The sequence below is a fragment of the Gallinula chloropus genome, assembly GCF_964237585.1.
Source record: "Gallinula chloropus genome assembly, chromosome: 1".
Classification (NCBI taxonomy): Eukaryota; Metazoa; Chordata; class Aves; order Gruiformes; family Rallidae; genus Gallinula; species Gallinula chloropus.
Genome location: NC_140085.1, coordinates 103,729,769 through 103,754,508, shown reverse-complemented (window position 1 = coordinate 103,754,508; position 24,740 = coordinate 103,729,769). Strand labels below are relative to the sequence as shown.

The window sequence follows — 24,740 nt, the reverse complement described above, 5'->3', positions numbered from 1 at the left end:
ACAACATTTCTCATACTTCAGATCTCATCCAGCTATTTACTTATGGACAATACTGACTTCAAAGGTTTTTAGTCACCATAATTTTATGTCAACAGCAGGTGTACAGCTCACCCTAGCACTACAATGCTTTGATACATCATGCCATGTAAAAGTAACAATATTTGTAGCCATTTCTCATGAGATTTTTTTTTTTTCCTTCTTGCACTTCAGCAGTATGACAACATGAAATGTCAAGATACAAATAGATTACAAACTGGTTGTAATCCATATTGCTCAACTTTTATGGACTTTTATGCTCACATGTAAAATTAAGGTCTTGGTCCTTGAAAGTCTCACACTAGGGTACATCGTATCTTAGGAGAACAAGACATCAAATAGAGCAACCCAGTGTCTAAGTAGTAAGTCAAGAGAAGACTGCGGAACAAAAGGGAAGGAAAAATTTACTCCAGGCTGGCTATGACTCATCTTCAGAAAAAGATCTTTAAACAAAGTGGGACCTGGAGGACTGTAATGTCTACTGACTACCACTTCTCTTTCAAAAGTACATTAAGGTCTGTTATGCCTACCACCCACAAATAAAGAACAGCTAAAAGAGGAATGATACTTTCAATGATATCAGCCCAGACAGGCAGGAAGCTCTGTATCTTTTAACATATCTGGCAACATATCTGAGAAATTAAATAATCTAAGAGTTTAGTGATGTATATTCTTGCAATATGCTGATATGCCAAAGCCATCCACTCAATAAGGGCAATCTTAATGACCTGTTACATTTGATCCTTAGTGAAAGGATCATCACATTTCCCAATACCATTCCAATAAACTTTTTATTAAAAAGAATTCAATCAATATATCATAGGAATTTGCTCATTGCACTTACTCAGTAACTGCCTCAGAGTAACAAGTTAAAAATCCATCCATTAAAAACAAAAAGAGCAACAACAAAATCCTGTTTTTTTAAGTACTTCTGCTTCTTATTAAATTACTAAAGGAACTTGAAGAATTTCTTTTAAATTGGAGAAGTTGTTCTTAAGACTTTATGTCACATGTGACTATTTCCTAGTTATAGGACATATTTAAAAAAAAAAAAAACCCTCAGGTTAAAAAGTTCCAAGACAAAATTATATATAAATTCAGGGCTCTAATTACAGGACAGGAGCTAGAAAGAAAGTTAGCCAACATTAGAATACTCCATCATATTTAAAGAAAATAGATTAAAAAAACCCTCAGCCTACTGGATGTTGTCAGGGAAGAAGACACAATGCTGAAAGCAAGTAGGTAATAGTGGTTGGGAGCTTTGGGATATCTTTTATTAAAAAATTGATACCACAAATAGTTCTGCACTGTTTCTATACTGAAACGTTTGACTACTCTAAGAGACAGAGCTGCAATAAGAAAGCTTTGTGATTTTCTGATGCAAATAAGTTGATGCAAAATACTTCGAGTCAGCTATTCTTGATTAATAGTTTAGAAATCTCAGCCAAGAAAAAAATAGCATGTCTAAAAGAAATGAACACATGTAAACTGGATCTCTGCTGGTTAGGTAGAGCATAGAGCGGAATTCCTATGGACTTGTATGGTTGATAAAATGCTGGATAACCTTAACTTCCAGTTCTAAAAACAAAGCTAAATATTCTTTGAAGTCCCAAGTCTCTCTCGTTCATACTCTGGAAATCATGCCACCCTTTCCTTTTGCACTGGCTCACATTTACCAGTTTCAGTAAGATTACAGAAAGAGTGTAAGTCAGCCCCTGTATACTGCTAACAGTTATGCAGTTACTAACATGACATGCTATAAGCAGAATCACAAATATTACACATGGACCTGTGTGAAGCGAGACATTCTTAGTCATTCTCTTTCACCACGTGCTGCAGTAACTCAAATCTGCTGTCACTTAACACCACACGCACAATTTGTTACCACTATTCAGTTAAGTAGAGCATGCTTAAGGAGCTACTATAACGTGATTCTGCTTTGAGCTTGGTTTCAGAGAAGTGTTTGAGTGACTATCTGCATCTTCTCAGTTCTAATGCCAAAGCACTGGGTACATCTAGTTTAATAAAGATGCATTTTTCTTTACAGGCAAGAGCACTTCCTCTAGAAAAGCAGTCCCAATGGTTCATTGTGTATGATGGCCTTGGATGAGAACACAGTGACCTTTTTATTATGGAAAACAAATATGCTTCCCAGATAGAAAGAGATCTTAGTAACATAAATTAGACTTTTATTTCAAAGGCCAAAGAGAAAAGCAAAAAAATAAAGATGCTTACAAGCCAAATGAAAAGATTTTGACCTAAGTTAAACTTGCTTTTTCATTCTTACTCCTTTGTTATTTTCTTCTTTCTACACAGAATAGTTTAACAAGAAACATTATGATCTTTATTTCAACAGAAGTCACTGCAACCTCCTAAATTTCATTTCAGGAAAGCCTGATGAACATATGCTCAATCTGCTTTTAAGATAGAACTACAGATTTTGGGCAGCTAAATTATTTGTTCAAATATGCCCATTTCTAGCAAAACATTTTTATGAGCTACTTTTTTCAACTGAGAAGAGGTGGTTTTATTCCTCTGTCATGGGAAACACTGCTATGTTCATGTTGAGGGACAGTCATACAAAATGCTGCCACTTTTGAAACCTGAAGATCATTTCAGGCCAGCTTTGTGAACCAGAACTTGCACAATCTCTTGCAATAGGCCTGCCAAAATTTGTGTATTATTCAGAATGATTTGCATCTTCGGAATCCAAGATACTGGAAGAAAGAGAAGGCTCATACCTTCAACTTAGAAATCCAAGGTTAAATCAGGTTGAGAGCCAGTTGGCAACATTTCTCTCCCAGAGGATTTTCAGTAATTTCCCCTGGTTCATGCATTGAACTGCCAAAAAACAAAAAGAATAGGGGAAGATTGCTGAAAAGGTGATTTATGGGATTATTCTACATTTGAGACTCCCGAGTGAAAACACTAAATCAAGAGAACTATTTCCTCTCAGAGTTACAAACAATACAGTACCATAAAAGGGGACAGACACTTCCTTAACCACATGAGCAAGGCTCTGAGGTGCAGGTTCACTGCGTTTCACAGATAAGTGAGAGCAGTGGCAGCATTTAGAGCCCTCTGCTTGCACCAAAGGCAGTGAAGCACATCTCACCCTGAAGACAGAACCATAAAATCCACTGTTTGCTTGAGGCAGGAAGGGTTGGTCAGACAGAGCACCTTCACAACAGCAAATAACTGTTTTAACAGTTCATAACTGGCAGTTCCAGTAGTAATAAAAATTTTAGGTTAGTGAATGAAAAGCTAATATGGATCTTTACTCCTTAGCAAAGGTCTTTCAAGTTTAAGCTATCTATAATATATGATGCAAATAACATTATACTGCACACACTTAAATGATAAGGATGGGTACTGACACTAACCTATTCAAAACCTGACATAAACTGCAAATAAGAAACATCATCTGTTTCCCTTATCTCATACTTGTTTTGAACATACTTGAGCTGTTAAGTTTCAGTATGATTTCCAGTGACCCAAAATAAAGGATGTACACTACTAAATGAACAGCAAACATTTTCCAGTGTTTCTGCTTACATTAAAAAAAACCTGAAAACATCACTTAGCAATGACTGTTCCTGTCCAAGACAGACAAGAAAGTTGTTGTAATGACTAGAGTAAACTAGCAACAGATCAAACTCTGAGCCTTGATTCACAAAGTAAAACCACCAAAAAGCAAAATTTGCAGTTTGCTTGGAAAGACCTACTATAGATCAGTTCTTCCTCATGTTGAGATGGAACTTCCTGTATTCCAGTTTGTGCATGTTACCCCTTGTCCTGTCACTAGGGACCACTAAGAGGAGGTTGGGCCCTTCCTCTAGACACCAGTCCTTTAGATATTTATAAGCATTGATGAGATCCCCCTCAGTCTTCTCCAGGCTAAATAGCCCCAACTCTCTCAGCCTTTCCTTATACAAGAGGTTCAAGTACCCTTATCATCTAATCATCAATCACTCAAAGGTAATCATTTTCTGCTCAGCTGAGCTGAGAGCACATTCTCAGTCCACCCAGTTATAAACCAGAAACTGTATAACCTTCATGACAAAGGCTTAAGCTAATGCATTTTCCAGTGCAACTGCATGCACAGCCTCATCTTTCTGTGGCCACTTCTGTAGTGCATTTCATGCCTCAACATAATTCCAAAAGGCAAAGCATCAAAATGATAAACTTTAACATGCAGTCATTAAATTCCAATATTTACTTTTTGTTTCTATAAAATGGTCTCTTATGAAGAAGGCAAATTTCTGATTTTTTTCCATACACCAAGAATTAAAACAAGATTATACTGATGACAAGTGGTTTCTTACCTTTTAACTACAGATTATATTCATATTAGAAAACAAAAATAAAATTTTCCATTTTAAAGTTTTTCTGTACACGTGAAACAATAGAGAAAAGGATATTTTCCTGGAATTTCAATACCCACTCTGTAGTCCACGTAACTTTGATATGGATGGAAGTTGAAAATAAAAATGAGACCTGCTCTCTCAAAGGCTATGACCTTATTGGATTCATGTTTTTCACTCACATAGGCCTAGGAAATAAAAAAAATTAAAATCCAATACAACTTCATTTCTAAGTGAATTAACAACAAGAAGAAACAAGTGTGCTTCTATACCTCATTTCAAGAAGAGCAGTCTAAGATTCAAGCAACATAGATAAGGGCATTTGCAAGCAAAATACAACTGTTTATCTATGTAATGTCCTGTAAAGTTTCTGATTACTAAGAAATAGCTTATTTTTTATAAGGCAATGTAAAAATTAACAAAAGAGAAGCATGTTAGGTACAGAGCACTTGAAAAATTCTTGCTCAAGGATTGGTATCATGGTCTTTTTATCACAATTTCCTTTAACGAAGTCAAGCCTTCAATCTACTTGCTATGGGGATCAGCATCACATTTACGGTTAGTAATTTAGAAAATGAAGCACTGGATATGGTTTTGGGGTTTTTTTGAAGTCTGTGAGACAAATAACTTTGATAAGTCACAACACACTACTGCACCTTTGTTCTATTTGCTAATGTCATTAATAAATAACTAGACATCCATTAAAGAATTCTTTAAAGTGGACTATGACTGGTATGAAATAATAAAACACTGAAAAATTTATTATAATTGAGTTGCTTTGATAAAAAAAGTGGAGTGTGATATTTAGGTAAAAAGGCAAATATAAAAGTGACAGGTTGAAGATCAGGAGACTATAATTTACACTACACTCTACTGAAAGTGCTTTCTCAGTAACAGAGTAATTATTTATATAAAGTAAATCGTCAGAACAATTTATGCTTTCCCAAAGCAACCCTTAGATTGGATTACAGACGATTTTATAGTATGCTTTACCCAATCTGCAGTTACCAAATAAAAATAGCAAAAATAATAGGAAAAGAGCTTGCTATGAAGTTAAAAGTAGACTGTTTCAGATTTCTATTATCTGTGGAAGATATTTCAGTGACATGTTTTGACAACTTGAAATATATGGTGGGGCATTACACACTGCATAATAAAGTGCTGTTTAAAATTTCAGCATGCAAATTTGGTATTGTTGTTATTCTGAACACGTACCCAACTGGTGACTAAAAACTTCTCATTTAGTATATACAGCTTACCGGGGGAGATGCAAGCCAGCCATATTTTTCCTCCAATTTATTCATATCTCTATCAAATGCATTTAGGAATCTATAACGAAGAAGATGATCCTCAGTAAGATTAAACTGTCTTCTGGCATAGTGGTAGCTCTCATTATTGCCTTTCCTGGGGAAGTCAAGCCATTCTGGATGTCCAAATTCATTACCTGTATTTAAAAATATTAAGGATATGTGAAATTACATAGATTAAAGTATTTATCTAATCTAAAAATAGATTAAAGTAGATTTCCTTTCTGTAAGTTTTAAATCCTGAAGAACAATTCTCCATATATTAATTCTCCATACATAAATTGGTCATTTTATTATTAAAAAAAACCCAAACAACCACACATTTATGGTTGGTAATGGGTTGGTTTGGCCAATAAATCTACCAGACCAAAATATCCATAGTTAAGCAGAAAGTGGAGAATGAATGATAGCCTTCATGCTAGCATAGCAGGTTTAAAAATTTCTTTATTCCCATCCCTTAATAAGGGCAACAGAAATTCAGTCAACCAGGACACAAATTTAGCAGTCACTATGAAACCTAGAAACATCACTTCAGCAGTAGCAACCCATTGGTTTAAAGCACTTAAAAGAAATCAGCACTACCTTTCATGTAACCACACAGGCAGAAATCTCTCAGTTTATCAATTAAACTTCGAACAATCAAAAAGACCAGTCGAATGTAATGTTTGACCAGTTTTGGGTTTGTTTTTTTTTTTTTTTACTTTTTATCCTGGCTATAAATATGGTCATCATTATTTCCAGTGGTATTAAAAAGCATTTGATACTGAAAAAAAGGGACTTAAGAAGTATGACAGTACCAGAGTCTAATACTATGCATGGATCCAGCCTCTTTTCAAGGAGTACCCCTTTGCAAAAGAAAAGACTCAATGTCAGGAGCACCAGATACGTTTCAGGCTGAGATGAAGTAGGTTTGACTGCTGGGTTCCTCCATGTGCCCACCACTACAGGTGCCTGTGCACACCTGTAAACACTGTTGCATTTCAATTTGGTTTTCTATAGCAGCAATGCTTTGCAAGTTTGGCAGTCTCAATGCTGATTATCTAGCCCATGTAAGTACAGAACAGACTTCACTTTAAGGCAAGGAATAGGTTCTTTCAGCCTTAGATCACACTATATAAAAAAGGAGGAAAAGTTGTAGTTTAATCAAGAAAAAGCTCAGCTTCTCTCGTGAAGAATGACCAAAGCAAAATTCCAGCTGTCAAAGCTATAGATTTGCAGCAACGCCTCACTAAGGATTCAGTGTTTCGAATGACTGTCATGTATGCAAGGCTTTCTTCCATTATATCATTATTGCAGCTTGAGACAAATCCAAATGGACTTTATGGTTTTAACTGGTGCTATAACCTGCTGCCTAGCAGACTCCCACTTATTCTGGACTATCCATTTGACATAGGATTAAAACGAGTTAAGTGCCCCAAAAGCTAAAAACACACAAGCCTACAATAGTTGATTCAACACAAGCACTTCAATAGAGGTTACACAGAACACCTGAGCACCATAAAACAGAAACAACAAGTACTGCACCTGGAAATACATATGGGAGGTAACATGATCACTTTTAAGAGAGCTTCGATTTTTAAAAGAGGAGCCTAACCCTTTCTACAAGCAGTTACTCAAGTTGTGTCAATAAACTGGAGTTTTGTGGGCGGATAAGGGCCGGGATGCTGTGAGAAGGCAAGTGTTGTTTCCTGGATGGATACTTTGCATGTGCAGCCACCATCTGCTGTCTCGCACAGCCTGCGCTGCCTGGAAGGCCCGGAGGATACGGTCAGCAGTGACAGCTATGAATTTAGATTTTTGAAGGGATTTTTGTATATTTCCATGCTTCACGGGAACAAAGAAGTGAACAGAAAACAAAAGAGAACGGCTGTATATATATTTAGGAGAATGCTTCACAGTGGTATCTGTTTTGTAAACGAACTGACAAGTTGTAAATTAAATTTCCCCTTCAAAAGCTAAACCACTAAATTTCATATTCAGCTCAAAACCGGAGATAAATATAAAAGAATCAGAATCACAGCAGGACTTTGAAAATGACCTTGGAATAATGCTGGACTCCACTCTTAAACTGTGCTAACAATACAGTACCGAAAATGAGAGAAGATATTGCTACAAAACAGACACTGTATCTAACAAAATTCAATATTCTCTTAAGAGCTGGGCAAGGTATTACCTTCATTTGTGATCTGCACACTATTCAAAAGATAAACTACATGAGATAGTTCAGTTAAAGATAGCAAAGAACATCAGAAAGTCAAAGATGATATGTATCTTGAAAAGATAGCCACAAAAATCATACCTATTTGTTCAAGAAAATAAAAAACCAAAAAAACCCAACAGAGGAAATAAGCAATGGAAGATAGAGAATAAATTAGACTAAACCAGCCCATCATTTCAATAGAGTATTTCACTGTAAGTAAAGCATACCTCTTTCATGTTTTAACCATATACCAACTCCCCCCACCTCCACTCGCTTTGCCTATTTCCCCAGCGCAGTTGCTTGAATGCTGCATTTCGTTGTTTTGTGTTGGCTGGTTTTTTTGAAGAACAATAGAAGTGCAGACAAGAACAAAAATACAAAAGCGATGTTACTGTTCCAGCTATTGCTAATGGTCATTAAGAAAAAAGGAGTTTAGCATTGTGCATCATCTTGATGGAAGATGAATTATGTGCTGATGTCTGAGAAGCACGTTGAAGGTGTAAACACTGAGTGCTCGCACTTTGTGTTTCTGTGAGCACCTTCCAGACCACACACCCATGAGCAATTTTGTTCATCTTGCATGATTTTAAAAGGATCCCCCAATTTCTCTTTTAAGAAAGCAAAATATAAGTTCATAAATAAGGACAAAACAAATTGAAGTAGACATTTGTGGCTATGATTTTAAGATGTGGTATAGGGAAAAGGAACTAGCATTTAGGATGCAACAGTTACTTCTACAGATAACCCACGGTACCCATGAAGTATGTGCCAGCCTCTTCCACTTCTCTTTTCTGACAAGAGCCACAACCTTCACTGTGAAAGCCTCTAAGCATGGAAGTACAATTGGGATTTCTTTTCCTGTAATTAATTTGCTGTTTGATATAAAGGTCCAAACTACAGACGGACAAGGAATCAGCTGCTACAAACAATGCAAATCGAGACAATGAAACTAATGTGGGAGAGGCAGAGAATAGAGCTGAAATTAACTGAAATTTTGATTAGAGAAACATACCAAAGACAAATCATTGAAGTGTAATACATACTAATTTTATCTGGCCATTAATTCAAATTTGCTATTTCCTACACATTGCACATATTGGACAACTTTTTATGATGTACAAGACTTCAAGATCACAATTCAACAAATAAATTAACTTTCTATTACTATAATGAAAATCTACAGTAGACTTGTTTATTAGGCTAGAAATGCATTTACACCACAAAGTAGTTGCACTACTGATGATAACACTTTGAAGCTGGGCCCCACAGGTCATTAAAGTTTTCTTGATCTCTCTTCTTAAGACATTTTTACTAGCAATTCTTTCTCAAAAAATCAGGCTAAGCAGAACTGAAGGCATATTTAAAAGATGCAGCAGACAGTATAAAGAGATGCCCATTATTTAGGTTTGTTTGTATCCTGTATTAAGCATGACAGTAAGCACTTTAACAGCAGTTACAGCCAGTAGTTTATTTGATAGAAAGTTAAGTAGTTTAATTAGGTGTATACAGCTGAACAAGTTTTTAAATGATCTAAAATACCATAAAAAGATCCTATTTAAAGCTGATGAGCTGCAGTCTGGATACACTGGGAGACAATTTCAACAGTTCCACCCTAACCTATTTCTATCAAAGTAAGCAGAGATACGTCAATTTACACAGGTCAGGTCAATTAATCTGCGGGTTGTAACTATGAATTTAACTTCACTACCTTTGTGAACAATGATGACAGTGCAACAATCTGCAGATTATGAACAGAATCAGTGTAAGTCAGATCTAGATATTTCAAAAAATAAACATTTCAAACAAATCTTCATTTTCCCCAGTTGTGAAGCTCTTGGATATTAAGTAATTTGGATATTTTGTATTTTCTCATGTTGGCAACAAATCTTCTTTGAACCTTAAGTGATTAAACTTAACATTCATACTGCAAAACCCAAATAAGAAACTCTACACTGCCTTCAAATTCCGAGAGAATGAGCTTCATTACAAGCATTCATTTAATCCTGTCATCCACACAACAATATACTGAAGTGAAATTCCAAATGGACTCCTGTTGAAACATTTGGGTTAGATGACCTTGAGACCTTCATATTTTCTTAATCTCTCTAGCACTGTTACTCAATAACACACTGGTCCCCAAAAGACTTAAAAAAAAAAAAAATCAATTCAGGCAAACAATTACATTGCTATTCCTGCATAGAACACAGGCTGGAGGAAATACCACATGAGCGAGTAGTAAAGAGAGAGGTACTGGTGAAATCAGTTCTGCTAGAAAAGTGTTTTTCTGAAAATGTCACATATTTGCTCCTTCCAATCTATGGTAAGACAAAAATCAGGATAAACATCACATTGGTTTTGAAACTCAGATCTTGCATATCTCCTAGGGAAGAACGGATGGGATTCATAACCTTGGTTGTATGAACAAATCACAGAACGCATCTCCTCTGGTATGATGAGTCATGAAAAGACACAAGCATGGCTCTAAGATATCAAACACATAGGAAAGTACTGAGACATTCAAATGATTATCCTAGATCACAGCATGGATCTAGGTATTCCATCTACAGATACTGAGTAGAACCACCAGGCCAGCTACAGAACCAAGTTTCAAGGAATCCCTTTCAATCACTGATGTTGCTCCAAAAAGAAATATTTCACTGTATCTAGAAATGTAGTTTCTTGTTCTTACAGCAGAATAATACTGATTTATATAGCACTAAATGAAGGTTTCTGCTATAATGACTTTTCTCTGCCTCTCTCTTCTTTACTACTTCTCAAATCTCAACTGTTATCACGTGAAATTGTTTGGAAATCTGACTTTAATACTATTCATCTATGACATTCCAGTTCTATTTCTTAATATACCAGTAAACCCTAATCAGAATTAAATGTTCGCTTAGTTGCCTGTTTCCAACAGTGGAACAAAGAGTATAAAAACCATAAATAATGCCTCCCCTTAATACACTCCACCAGCCTCCATCCATTTTTCAAAACACCACAATGATTTCTTATTTCCTCCTCTGCTTACAGACTACACGTGTAAAGTTTGTATGAAAATGTAGTACAGACTTCCACGTACTCAGCATATGTAGGCAGCACTTTCCAATATCCTACCTATCATTTGAATACCCAAGCTTTTAAATAGTGAACATTTCCGTACTGAGGCTTTAAGCCTCCCCACTGTGCTCTGAGAAATCCTAAAGAAAATTATGATGGTCCTCCCCAGTACCATACGGATCAAACTGCAATACCAATTGCAATTTCTTCCAAATTCTATAATAAACTGTTGAAGCTCTGAGGTAGGAAAAAACCAAAATCAATCACATTTTAAAAAAAGCCTTTAAGAAAACCTTAAATAAATTATCAGAACATTACCCTCAGATATACAAACCATAGCTTTTTGCTAAGTACTGGGAGCTGAGAAAATTTCTGTATAAGACTGTTTCATAAAGTTAGATTTGCACGTTAGGGAATATGAGCTCTGGCCATATCTTACCTGGGACAATGTACTCTACTCTCCATCACTTGAGACTTATATGTTAAAAAAAAAAAATCCCAGTGTGTTTGGTCTGCATGACAAGGCTTTCCTAGCAGGGGTGGCTTCTGCAAGAAGATGCTAGAAGCTTCCCCTAGGTCCAAAGTCGATACAGCCAATCCAATACCAGCCAGGTGCAAGATGCACTTGTCTTGGCCTTGGCCAGAGGTGATCAAACACGTGCTACCACTGTTGCTAAGAAGGTGAAAAAAAAAAAAAAAAAAAAAAAAGCAGTTTTTGCTGCCAGAGAAGGGAGTAAAAAGATGCAAGAAATCAAACATCAAAGTCGTGAAAGAGGGTCAGGAGGTGCTCCAGGCAGTCCCCCTGTAGCCTGTGGAAGAATATGGGGAACAGAAGAGATTCCACCTGCAGCCCATGAACATCCCCACACCACAGCAGATTGAGATGCTGTGACCCCATGGGAATTCTGTGCAGGAACAGGCTACGGGCAGGGCCTCTGGAGCCATGGAAGGTGGAGCCTGGCTGGAGCATGTTTGCTGGCAGGACTTGAGACCTCATGAGGGATGCATGCTGGAGCAGTCTGCACCTGAAGTTCTGCACCCTGTGGAAGAGACCCATTTTGGAGCAGTTCATGAAGAACTGAAGCTCTGTGGGAACAACTCCTATTGAAGAAGTTGGTGGAGGACTTTCTTTCATAAGAGGGAAGAATGTGAGGATACTCCTAAGGAGGAAGAAGCAGCAGAGACAGTGACAGATGAAATGACCTCAACCCCTATTCCCTCTGTGCTGCTGGGATGGGACAAGGTAGAGAAATCAGCGAAGCCCAGAATTAATGGAGGGTTGTGGGGAAAGTGTTTTTAAAGGTTTGGTTTTATTGCTCATTACTCTGTTTTCTTTTGTAATAATTTAAATTAATTTTCCCAAGTTGAGTCTGCTTTGCCCATGACAGGAACTGGCGAATGATGTCTCCCTGTCCTTATCTCAACCCACAAGCTTTCCATTTTCTCTCCCCTGTCCAGCTGAGGAGGGTAGTGATAAAGCAGCTTTGATGGGCACGTGACCTCCAGCCAGGGCCAACTCACCCGCACCATGCCACAGAGAAATCACTTATGGATTCAAAGAGTGTAGAAGCACAGCTGGGGTGTAGGATTGTCGCAATCCTGGAGATTCTGCAGGTGACCCTCCTTCCCTTCACTCATCTGTCTAAATGGTCTCAATAAAATCAAAAAGATTTCAAGAACTCTGAAAATCAGCTTCTATTCTTACTTCCAAAGAAACAAAACTGTAGGTTTTCAAATCAAAATGAATAAATTACAGCATAACAAAAATTTACAAGCCCATGAAAACTGTGTAGATGTAAACACATTATTCACCACAAAGCTGTTGGCAACACAAAGTTACAAGCATTGCTCTGCACAAAAATGTTAACTTTATAAGCTGTGTATTTTATCACTTTTTATACATTTATAAAAGGGACATTTACTGACTACTACTGACCTTTTCTCCTCCAAGAGAGACATCTTTCAGTTTTACATCACTTACAATAAATGCCTTTTGTCAAAACAAAGAGATCAGCTTTATTATTACCTCGGTCATTAAGGCAAAAAGGCACAGGTTAACATAAACAAATCATTCAGGAAAGTAAACATTCTGCTATCAGAGACTTTGTTTAAAGTCAAGAGGCTTTGCTATTTACTATTTCTTATTTGTAAAAGCTGACACTTACCAAGTCTATGCTCTTGCATGATGCTATACTAATTTTATACTATTGTTAAAAGGTCCAGTACTTAGATTTTCCTATCTTAATATACCAGCCATTTCCAATCACATCATGCTATTGCTTAGTACAAAGCCTGTCAAGCCCTGTAAATACAGTTAATCTTTATCTGTGACATGTCATGATTTTCCTATATCAGATCTTGGTTTTGTACATATACTCCAACTTGCAACTAGGTTTTTTATACTATATAATAGCTGATGGCAGCACTGTCAAAGTTCAGAGATAAGTATTTCTAAAGTACCCTCTTCAAATTATATTTATTATGTATTCCAAACACATCTTATTTAGCAAGTAAAGGAAAAGATAAATCCTATTAAAAGGCATTTCTCCCATCCAGTTTTGTTACATTCTTCTCTCTTGTACATCTTCATCTTAAACTGGGAAATGTAGTTTTTCAAAATTTCAATAGAATTCAGGTGGAAAAATCACAGAATCACAGAACTGTAAGGGTTGGAAGGGACTTCAAGATCGAGTCCAACCCCCAAAATAGCGCTTTTAAGAAAAACAGAAACCAAAGAAACTCCCACTCCAAATTTCTGTGAAGCATGTTTTACTTCATCTCTCAGATTCATATGTTATTAAAACAATACAGTTAACATAATGGTTTCCTTGTGTATTTCCAAGGGTTATGTCTATCTTATCTAAGCAGCTTTTTTGGGGAGAATGACTATAACACAAAGCACTGCAGGAACAGGCTAAGATCACTTTGCCTGCTCCTACATCTGCATGGCACAGAGCAGAAATACCTTGAGCATTTGAAAACAATTACATTCCCTCATAGTTCCCCTCTTCCACTGTGTTCCTTAACCAGTTCTAATCCAGTTGATGCATCTTCACATAGTATAATCTAAGAGGAGATAGCTTGGTTACCCAAAGCTCTTGTTCTCTCACCTTTCAGGTGAGGTTTTGATTACATTCAAGCGCAGTTCTGCCCTCTCTTCAAAAAAAATGTTTAATTTTCTGGGTTGTAGGACAACAGTAAATGGCTTGCTTCTCTTCCATTCCCTCTCCCTATCAAAGCTGGCATGCTTTCACTAATTTCCTACTGATGACAAAAAGTGGAGTTATCGTACTGTGCAATTTTATAACGCTGATAAAACAGTTCTGAGTTCTTAAAGGAGATAATATTCCAGTTGTTCCAACAAAAGTTCCAAACATACTGAACAGCATTGTTTAGTCATATTTCAAACCTACATCTCCCTTTTTTCAGGCCAATTACAGGAAACAAAAAAAATCACAAACAAACAAAAAACACCTTAGTAAGAAGAACGCAAGCAATTCTGGTCCGAAGCACCAGCTCTGAATACCTGCATTGGGAAAGGCTGGACTGCTAAGGAGCTTGCTTACACTGAGAGGCAGCCAGGCACAGGCATAGTGGACAGACCTTGGCATTCCTTATGATGATTTACTTTACATCTCAAAGAATCAAAGCACACGATGGTTATACCAGCACATTCATTTTTAGTAGAACTTTATTTACACAGAAAAAAACCCCACTGATCTGGAATAAAAAAAAATATTTCATTTACTTATTTGTGGTGTTCCATCAAGAGAGTTTTCAATGAAATAAGACCAGTGTCACTGACAATAGTATTCAGTTGCTAGGGACAGATTAATGGTTTCCTTTGAATGCTTCAGAGAGTGGAGCTCAAGAGTTTCTGCAGTTCATACTAATGGATGAGTACCATGAGAAGTTAGCCAGACTAGAAGGGACCCTGAGAGGATGCTTACTTTACTAATCTACTTTTCCCTTCCCCCAGAGAAGAATAAAATGGTTTAGGTTTAAAATTTACTCCATGCTGTCAAACAGTATTTAAAAAAAAAAAAAAGTAACAATGTATATGATTTGTGTTGCTCTTAACACTGAAACAATTTCAATTCTGCTGATTCCTATTAGGTTCATCTTGGTAAAAACAAGAGATGACTGACTTAGATACTGTGGTATTTTCCCTGATGCTCTATGTGTACATCCACAGCATTACTTAGTTAACCACTTCTAAGAGCTCACTAAACAGAAAGAAACAGAGAGAATCCAAAACACACTGTAAATGTTAAAAAAATGAACAAAAAGACCCCAACAAAAGCATACAAAATATATGACAAGAAACTTTCCTGAATGGAAGACAAGGTCCAGGGGGTTCTATAGCTACACCTTTCAGCCACACAGCTGGGCACCAACTGGCAGGTTAACTTGGCTTGAAAAGTGAATCAAGGCCCAGACTGGAACAAGAAGATGGCAAATCTTGTGCCATAATATAGTCAATAAATAGGGTTGGTTTGTTTTTTTTTTAATTGGTGTCCAGAATTTAATCCTAATTTTGAAAGGGTATAAATTTTTGCTACTGAGAGAGAAATGTAAACTGAAGTAGGAGACCACTTGAATAGAGTTTGATACACAGGAATGTTAAAGGTTTACATACTATGTAAATCACAAATTAAAGTTCAATAACATTATATTCTTGCAAATCTAGAATAAATCTAGTTAAAAATAGAGAATTATGTATTTTTTACAGGACAAAATAAAAAATTTAAATTAAAAAAGATTCGACCAATTAAAAATACAGCTCTTAAATTAGAAAAATAAAATTACCAGCTCGCCTTTGGAGCTTGGGCATACACAAGAAATGTAATTACACTACAGAGGGCTACAATAGATGTCAAGGAGAAGTCATATCAAAAAAGATACTTAGTAATTTTCATTGTAAGGTTAATTTCTTCTTGCATATACACAGGCATGGACCTTACCCTCACTAGTTTGACTGCATATGGCCTGGTCATGCAATCCTCAAAGGTAAAAGCAACGCGCAGAGAACATCAGCTCAGCTCTTCTCCTCGGACACTACTCAGATACACACACAGAGTCCACTTGCAACTGGTGTATCATCTGTTCTGGGATATGGGCTCCTTTCTTTTGTATGCACCATCACATGCACTGCAGTGTATTTGTATCTAAGTAACACATAATTCCATTGCAGAATTGATGCAATGAGGAAACAAAAAGGCAGACAAGGCACTGACTGGGAACTCGTTCCACTGTCTACAAGTCAGGGTGGTGATTGTACACCAAAGAAAAATAACTTGAAGTCTTGTTGTCTTGTTTTCTTGAAACAGTACAGATCAGCCATCAGAGAATGCTTCTCATTGCCTCTCTGTCCCTCTTCTTATCTAATCATCTCAGAGAAGCAGCACATTCCCAAGTTTCCTCCAAGTAAGGTATCAATTCTTTGAGCCTACACTGAAACTTCCATCTGTCAGCTGCCTCCCACCAACCACCTGAGGCTGGTTCAACCCCATCATGCCAGTAATGTATTTAGAAACTTCCTAAAATCCATTTATTTAAAAAAAAAACCCTTCTCAAGACCTTCATTATTTTAAATTCCCATCATTCAGTATCACTTTCAGTGGACTTGGGCACTTCCTAAGGCATTTTTAGTAACAGAATCATGTGGTTCTTGTAAAAGCCTATGAAAAGGCAGAGTATCATCCTGCTAGACACACAACCTTATCCTCAAAGACATGGAAAACACCAAATAGCCAGCAGAGCACCTTAAGCAACTAGTACCTGGGCACTGGGGCTCAGTTCTTAGAGCCCAGAGATTTACCTCTGATGTGCTCAGGCTCAGGGCTGTGGCTGCCAACATTAGATTCCTCTGATGACAACCAAAAGTATTTCTTTATGTAGTTCACATACAGGATATGCTTCAATGTAATTAAGGAAATAGATTTTATTTCTTTTTTGTTACATAAATGACTTGTGAATTTTGAAGGTACAAGCAGTGCTGTTTATTGTTTCAAAGCAACCTATTACTGTAATTTCTCACCGCTGTGAGCTGTTGTACACAAACACATATAAACAGAATACATCAATAAAAATATAATGCAATCCAATGGTCAGTTTTACACAACAGCTGGAATCTTAGCTGTAACTAATCTCTAACCAAAGCCATACTTTAGATATGCACGGATATTTGCTGGAGACTTAGTTGGAACAATCAGAAGACTGGTAAAACCAAGCAGAAAAGCAGTAGAGCTAGGTGTGTCCCACACAAGCTAGTTCTATATACTGAACACCTCCACTCTGTAACCTTCTCCCTTCCAGCACCACAGTGACCATGCTACCCCTGCATTTTTCAGCAGAGCACTCGCCTATACTGACTGTGCTACCTGCCTACTTGCCCCTTAACCTCTGAGTGAAAATAGATACGTGATAGGTGTTCACAGTGGTAGACAATCACTGTTGTTTTCAAATGTACGTTTTCTAGATTTATATGAGGCTAGCCAAGCTGAAAAGTGTGTCCTCCACTTCAAATACAAGATAGCAGTGTCGTGACAACCCCCCCACCTTAGCTTATTTTGCAACTTCTGATTGCATTCAATTGATAACTACTCCTGCAAAGACATGCTTCACTTATAAATTACCCTGGCATGAGAGAAGCCTGGTTTGAGCAGGGTCCTTAGCTGGTCCTTCAGACACGTATTATATGGCACATCCTTGCCCTACACTTTGCTCTGAGATAAGGAAGAAGCGAGAAAGTTGTACAGAGCTCCTAAAGAGTGTGCAAGAGAGAAATCTGAGGTATTTGTCATAGATGCCAGCACATATCATGGCACATTGAGTGGCACATAAACTTTTGGTGCTTAGATAGCCAAGATTTCACAGTTCTGATGAATGTATAATTAACTGATCTGCCATGAGTGGATGCACCCACTGCATAATTAGGTTCACATGTAGTCTCCATGATAAGTTGTAAAGCTAAAAAGGCCTCGGACCAAAAAAGCTTAAAATAAATTAAGAAGTTATCATGCAAAAATCAATATCCTAATCTCAAAGGTTTATAGAAGTAAAAGGAGTGCAAAATTTGATAGATAACACACCATCATACAGAAAATCTTCATGTTAGCAGAAAACTTTACCACACTGAAGTGTGAAAAAATAGTGAAATGATTCCAAAGCAAATCATATGTCACATTTCATAAGAAACTTTTAACATTAAAATCCTTGACAGTTCCTAACTCAGCAATTAAACCTTATGGCAACATACGTCAAAGAAGTTTTTGAACATAATCAAATCTGCTAATTACATACTGTTTAGAAAATACAGATCAGTAAGTCACAGGCATTCTTTCAAAGTGTCCATTTGAGTGTTTTAACCATTATGGAGTTTGACAACACTCCAACATAATGCATGTAGTGCTTGGCTAGCAAACCCAAATCTGTTGAGAAGAAAAGCAGATGACAATCCCAGATCACGTATTAGCAATGTTTTAGAAAACAGAAACCCTTCTGAAATGAGAAGAGTTTCAAACATTTTAAAGTCAGGCTCTTTTACATAGTTCTCAAAATAATTTGTTTCAAGGTGATAAAAAAAGTGTAGTCCAGGCAAAATCAAGCCTTCCTACTGTTGGTCACAGTGTACTTACTTTCAAGAAGTACTTCAATTCCAATACTTAGCAGGAAGACATTTAAATTTTTATTGTACTCCTACCTTGTAGCAAAGGAATGTACGAGGCCGATGCTAAATAATCATGCACTGAGCATTTCAGGTTAGATCAGGGGCTTTTTTGCGGTTGGTTGCTTTTTATTTGTCTGTGGATTGTTGTGGGGTTTGTTTGAGGTTTGTGGGCTTTTTTTCTTTTCATACACAGCAGATGAAAATAAACACCAACTCCAGACACTGAAGAAGATTTGCCAACTATCCCCTCTTTGCTTCAGGACTACTACTGTGGGATAAATGAAATACTCACCATCTGTAAAATTGAAACACACTGAGGGAGACACAAATGCAGAATCCACACTTTGAGAGTCATAGGCTTTGCTAATAGTTTAAAACAATCCTAAAATAATTTGCATCAGTTAATCTGCTTCCCTACACAGCTATTAAAGTAAATGTGATACAGGCAATAAGGCTCATGAAAAGAGCTGTATGTTTAGACAAAGGAATGTGGGCAACAAGTAAAACCAAACGCCTCACACTGCCACTTTCACAAGCTCATACAAACCACTTGCAGACAGCAATATGCTGCACGGCTGTAAGAGGTAAAAGGGCCCAAAACATACCCCAGCTACGTACACCTGAGTTTACCAGTCGACAGCTAGTTTGTCTTGCTGAAGATATTTAACCCAACAGCAGAGTTTGAAGAAGGAATAAAGTAAAAGGGTGAATCAGACCCAGCAGAAACTGGAAAACCATGTTTATAAAAAAAAAAAAAAAAAGACAAAATACTGCATCAGGAGCAGCAGAAGCCCTTGCTGAGTTTAGTGCCAGCCAAGGTCAAACTACCCTGCTGATCACAGGGATCAAGAGGCAAAATCCAGCTCAATTTCTGATTTGGCAGCCACTGCCTCCTACAGATTTAAGATATTGCTTATCACCTTGTCACAGTTTAACCCCAACTGGTAAGCATGCACCATGCAGCCGCTTGCTCAATCCTCATCCCCCAAAGGGTTGTGGAGGAGAATGGAAAAATCCTCATGGGTTGAGAGAAAGTTTAATAAACAAAGGAAGAGAATAATGAAAAAAATATTAGTAACAACAATAACAATAATAAAAAAACCCCAAGTGATGCACAAATGCAATTGCTCACCACATGTGGAAGGGAAAAAAAACAATGACTACTCTGTTTCCAAGCAGCAGTCCCACCTCCCATCTCACTTCCCCATATATATCCAGAGCATGACGTTCTGTGATCAGGAACATCCCTTTGGCCAGCCTGGGCCAGCTGTCCTGAGTGTGCTCTCCCAGCTTCTGCTGTACCTGGCACGGTGTGAGAAGCTGAAGAGGTCTTGACTTAGCATAAATACTACAACCACCTGGCAACAACTAAAACATCAGTGTGTTATGAGCATTACTCTCACACAAAATCCAAAACCCAGCACTATACTGGCTACTACTAAGAAAATTATCTCAACTAGGCCAGCTAAAACAGCTGTCCTGTGCTACCATGTAGGGAGACAAGTAACTCTATAGAAGTCCTACCTAGCTCACCTGGAATGCCTGCAGAAACTGTTGCAAGTCCTCCAAGCATAGCTGCTAATTCACCAAATAGAAGTTTGCCACTGAGAAGAGTGATGACTCTCTCAATTGTGGCTCACAGTCCCACTTCAAGCACCAAACAGGCAGTAACAGGAGGCCACGTGCCCACCAAATATCTCCATGAAGAGTGATAACATCTATCTGCTAACACAAATGTCAGCTCAATATTTTCAAGCTCCATTTAAAGACAAAGCAAAACCACCAACCCCAAACCAGAACACATCACAGCATTAAGTGTTACTTTTTTGGCACTTCTAGTCAAACCAATACTGAATACGGTGTTTCAGTATTATTTGCTCGGGTTTTAAAAGGAATTTTTATGTAATAAAACTCAAGTTAAGACATGTTTGTTTGAAAAAAATATCTGACAGTAGTTCAGATAGGGATTCTTATTAATCAAGCAACAGATTTAAGTGGTTACAGACACTACCCAAAGTCAAAACTGACTAAGACAGGAAAATAGGAGCTGCTCAAAGCCTCCTTGTGGAAGTGCATTGTGAGCAACCTGAGAAGGAAAAGGGGAAACCTTGAGAGTTTCAAATTCTCATTGCACTATGCCAAATTAAACAGTACATTTACATTCTGATTCATTTTCCTTCTGCTTATTAGTAAATAAATAGATGAAAACAGTTTAAATTCTATCAAGTGGAAATAATCTCCCGATTTTTCATCTCACAAAAATGTAGCTTTTCATCTTAATTTGGAAAGAAAACTAGCTTTGAAATATACTGATATTCCAAAGAATGAAACTGCTGTTTTTCAGAGTATGTTTCAAATTGAGTATCCTCAGTGGTTCATAAATATTTATGTTGGCATAAACATAATTAGTGTATATATCAGAAGAGCATTATCTCATCAATTTACCTACTTTGTGTATTCATTGTTTCAGAATCTTTCCCCCCCTCCCCCTTTCAACTGGTTCATTGCTAGCTTTAGGGTTGGTGGTTTTTGTTATTGTGTTTCAAGGGGGATTTTTTTAATATGCTTTTGCATAAGAAATGAAAGAAGGTGACCACTTTATTTAAGACTATAACCAGACACTTGAGAGGAATTTTTCTAAGTGATTGCTATTAGTTTTAGCATATTTCCAAAGTGCTAGCATAACAATTGTATGGTGACAGGGTAACCTGTTACAAGCTCTCTCCATTACAGTTAATCATAACCAGAATGCCTAAAACTAGATTATTTGTCTTGGATTATTTTCTGTCATTGTTGTTTGGGCGGGTTTTGTGGGTTTTGTTTTCAGGTTGTTTTGTGGTTGTTTTTTGGTTTTGGTTGCGGGGGGCGGGGGAGGGGGGTGTTATATGTTGGAATGGATATTAAGGATTGCAAATATGGAGATTTTTTTCAGAAAGAGATATGGATCAGAAGTCAGAGTCTCCAGCATTTTGCCAAGCTACTAAAGAGGCAGGTTTTAAGAGGAGTCACATCTGCCTAATGATTGACTGAATCAGTCAGTATACAGAACTAAGTAATCAATTGGTCAGTCATGGAACAGAAAAGTTATGGTGCAAAGTGAAACACCTTGCCTGACTCTAAATAATATCTACTAAAGAAGGTATGCCAAAGGAACCTATTAATGAGCAAAAACCTCTGATGATACCGTTCTGGCCCTTTCATGACAAGTAAATACCCTTGTGTTATCTCTCCCTCTCACTGGAATAGGGACCAAGTCTCAGTTTTCAAACAGTTATTCTGAACTTTTTGCAAGAGATAGTGTGTCTGTGGGATGGAGGGTTGCTGCACCTGCATGATGTTAAAAATCAGAATTCATTTACAATCATTGACATGTGCTGCTTCCACAAAATTACTTAGTCTTAGAACACTCACTACATCAGCTCCTAAAATCTGTCACAGATTTTCAATTGCTTCACATGGACATTATGTATACAAGTGGTTTAGGATGGGAGCGTTATAACATTTGACTTCAAAGCATGTTAAACCTGATCCTCTAGCCATCTTTTTTTAATACTCTGAAGTGTGACTAAAATGAAAAGTTAAAATATAATAGGAAAATAATACTCGTGTGTTATTAAAATACTTGTGACTGTTTACACCACCAGAATAGCATAAAGAAATACTGTAATTAAGATCCAACCTCCAAAGAACACTAGCTCCTATTACAAACCTACAATTAATTACCTCAGACACTGAGAACTTTTGATCCCATGTTTTTAGACTACAAAAAAACCCCAACCCAACCAAACAGAATCATTTTTCATAGCACAGAGTTAACAACTTTATGAGAACGATGCTGGCAGTATGGGTACGTGGATGGAGAATACAAGTAGTGCAAAGGCTAGGGTAGCCCATTGCAGGCATCCTAGTGAACTAGCTAGATTTACAAGTGTAATTTAAAGATAGTCTCAACTCACCTTTACATTAAGCCAGTGTCAGCACAATTGAGAAACGGGTGAAAGGAAAATAAAAAACACCCAGGCAAAGAAAATAGAGGAAAGACGAAAAATGATTTAGCAGGTTTAGATAAAGCCCAGCAGGCAATTGCCCAGCAGGCAATAGCTTTGGAAGCTGAAGCGAAACATCACTTCTCAGATAAAGAGGACTTAGAGAATTGGTACTGATGGCACCTTTGCTACAAGTAGCAAGTGATTTATAAAATACTCTCCAGTATCTCCAAGATTATTGAACAATTGTCCAGTGAGCCCTTCATCATATTTTTGTTTGCATGTGGGGAGACAGGAAAGAAAAAATCATGTATTGTTGAGAGAATGGGTTTAAACCAAGATCACCAAATGGTCTGGGTTGGAAAAGACCTTTACAGGCCATTAGTCCAATGCCTCCGCAATGAGCAGGGATGTCTTCAACTAGATCAGGATGCTCATCCAACCTGAACTTGTACATTTCCAGGGATGGGGCATCTACATCCTCTCTGGGAAACCTGTTTCAGTGTTTCACAAACCTCATAATAAAAAAAAAAAGTCTTCCTTCATTAAGCTTTCACATTCTCCTTTCCTTGTAATTCCAAACAGGACATGCCTTGAAGGAACAGCTTTAAGAAACATCAGAAGACTGACAAGATTCACTGGCCAAAGTGGCATTATTCCACTCTACTTTCAGGTAATCATTCTCCCTACAGGCAGAAATACTAGAGAAAAGATTTTGGCCATTTGCTGCCCAATAATGTGTCTTGATGAAGAGCTTTTAAGAGGTACTCAGAGTGTCATCAGGCAGAGCTTCTGCCAGTTTTGTATTTCACCTAACAATTTTCAGGCTTTAGTATAGAAAATTGTTCAAATAACTAGGAAATCCAAGACCCAGAAAAGCACTCCAACATTTCCTGATGATTAGCATATTACATACGTAACCCCAGATACATACCAGTCCATACATTAAGAACCCTAAAATCAGTCATGTACTGAGCTGCATAGATTTAGAAATAGAAGCTGAGGATACTTGCTAGACTTCAAAGTACTCATGATGGTTATTTATTTTATTTAGAAAAGCCTCAGAAGAGCTAAAAAAGCTTAAGAATGTTCTATAAATGACTTGAATTCACCATGTCACTTCATGCCACTAGCTTTCAGGAAGGAAGGCACTATTCACCCAAAGCCAAGAGGAAAGCTGCATCTGTGTGACAGGAAGATGGTTTATGTAGTTAGAGTAAGGGACCGAAACACCAAGAATGAGCAATGTGACCTGCCTGAAGTGACTGGCATATGCTCCTCAGAACAGAAAAGTAAGTTTGTTTATAACTTCTGAGAAAAGATCAAATAGAACTTTGTAACATTAAAAACAAATCTAACCAACTCCAGCTGGGGTGTGTGTGTGCATTTCAGTGGGAATCAATCAAACGCTCTTTCTTCCTGGCCTGGTGCAGCTGGCAGAAAAGTTGTTTTTTGGACGGTGTGAACTTGGGGCAAGTGAGGAAGGGGCAGCTCTGAACATGTGTCTGCATAGATCAGAATGCTAGCTTTTGTCTAGAGTCATTCCCGTAAGAAAGGAAAGTATCATGAAGCAAGACTGGTTATCTGTTTTAATACACTCCCCACAAACCCCCCCAAGCAACTTTGTTAGCTGTGAGCTATCCCATCACTTCATGCCATTATATTGTGCCTATTTGCAGATTACAGCTATCCCTTCTGGTTTTGAAATGCAACAATTTGCTATACACACAGATGCAAATGTGACAGCATTCATCTTATACTTCAAACACATTTAAATTAGCCTTAAGACCCAAATCAGCTGTAGGCATAACAAAACTGGGAGCCTTTCAAAACATAACTAACTAATCATTTTAGCTTTTCCTTGTGACACCAACTTAATAGAAACAAAATAAATTCACACTGATAAGTGAGAATCAGAGGAGAAATTATTTCTAGATTACATTACGACTGCTTAGAACATGATAAAAATCTTAATTTGTTTTTCAGGTTTTGAAACAAATACTTCTGATAATATAAGTGATCTCATTTAAGTAGACACCTCTAACTTTTTTCCTTGAGCAATTTTTTTTACTGAGAGAGTATTTTAACGTGCACTGCTCCTTTCCCTGCACCAAAATT

At 37.3% G+C, this 24,740-nt stretch overlaps 1 protein-coding gene across 1 annotated transcript in view; it reads right to left on the bottom strand.

Moving 5' to 3' along the window:
• Positions 1-24,740, bottom strand: part of GBE1 (1,4-alpha-glucan branching enzyme 1) — a gene marked incomplete at its 5' end in the record, with an annotated part of 165,499 nt that overhangs the window by 21,689 nt on the left and 119,070 nt on the right. Inside the window, 2 exons of the mRNA XM_084276813.1 lie at positions 4,432-4,588; positions 5,660-5,844. Of these exons, the coding sequence (XP_084132939.1) occupies positions 4,432-4,588; positions 5,660-5,844 (342 nt within the window). The remainder of the gene's footprint in view (positions 1-4,431; positions 4,589-5,659; positions 5,845-24,740) is intronic.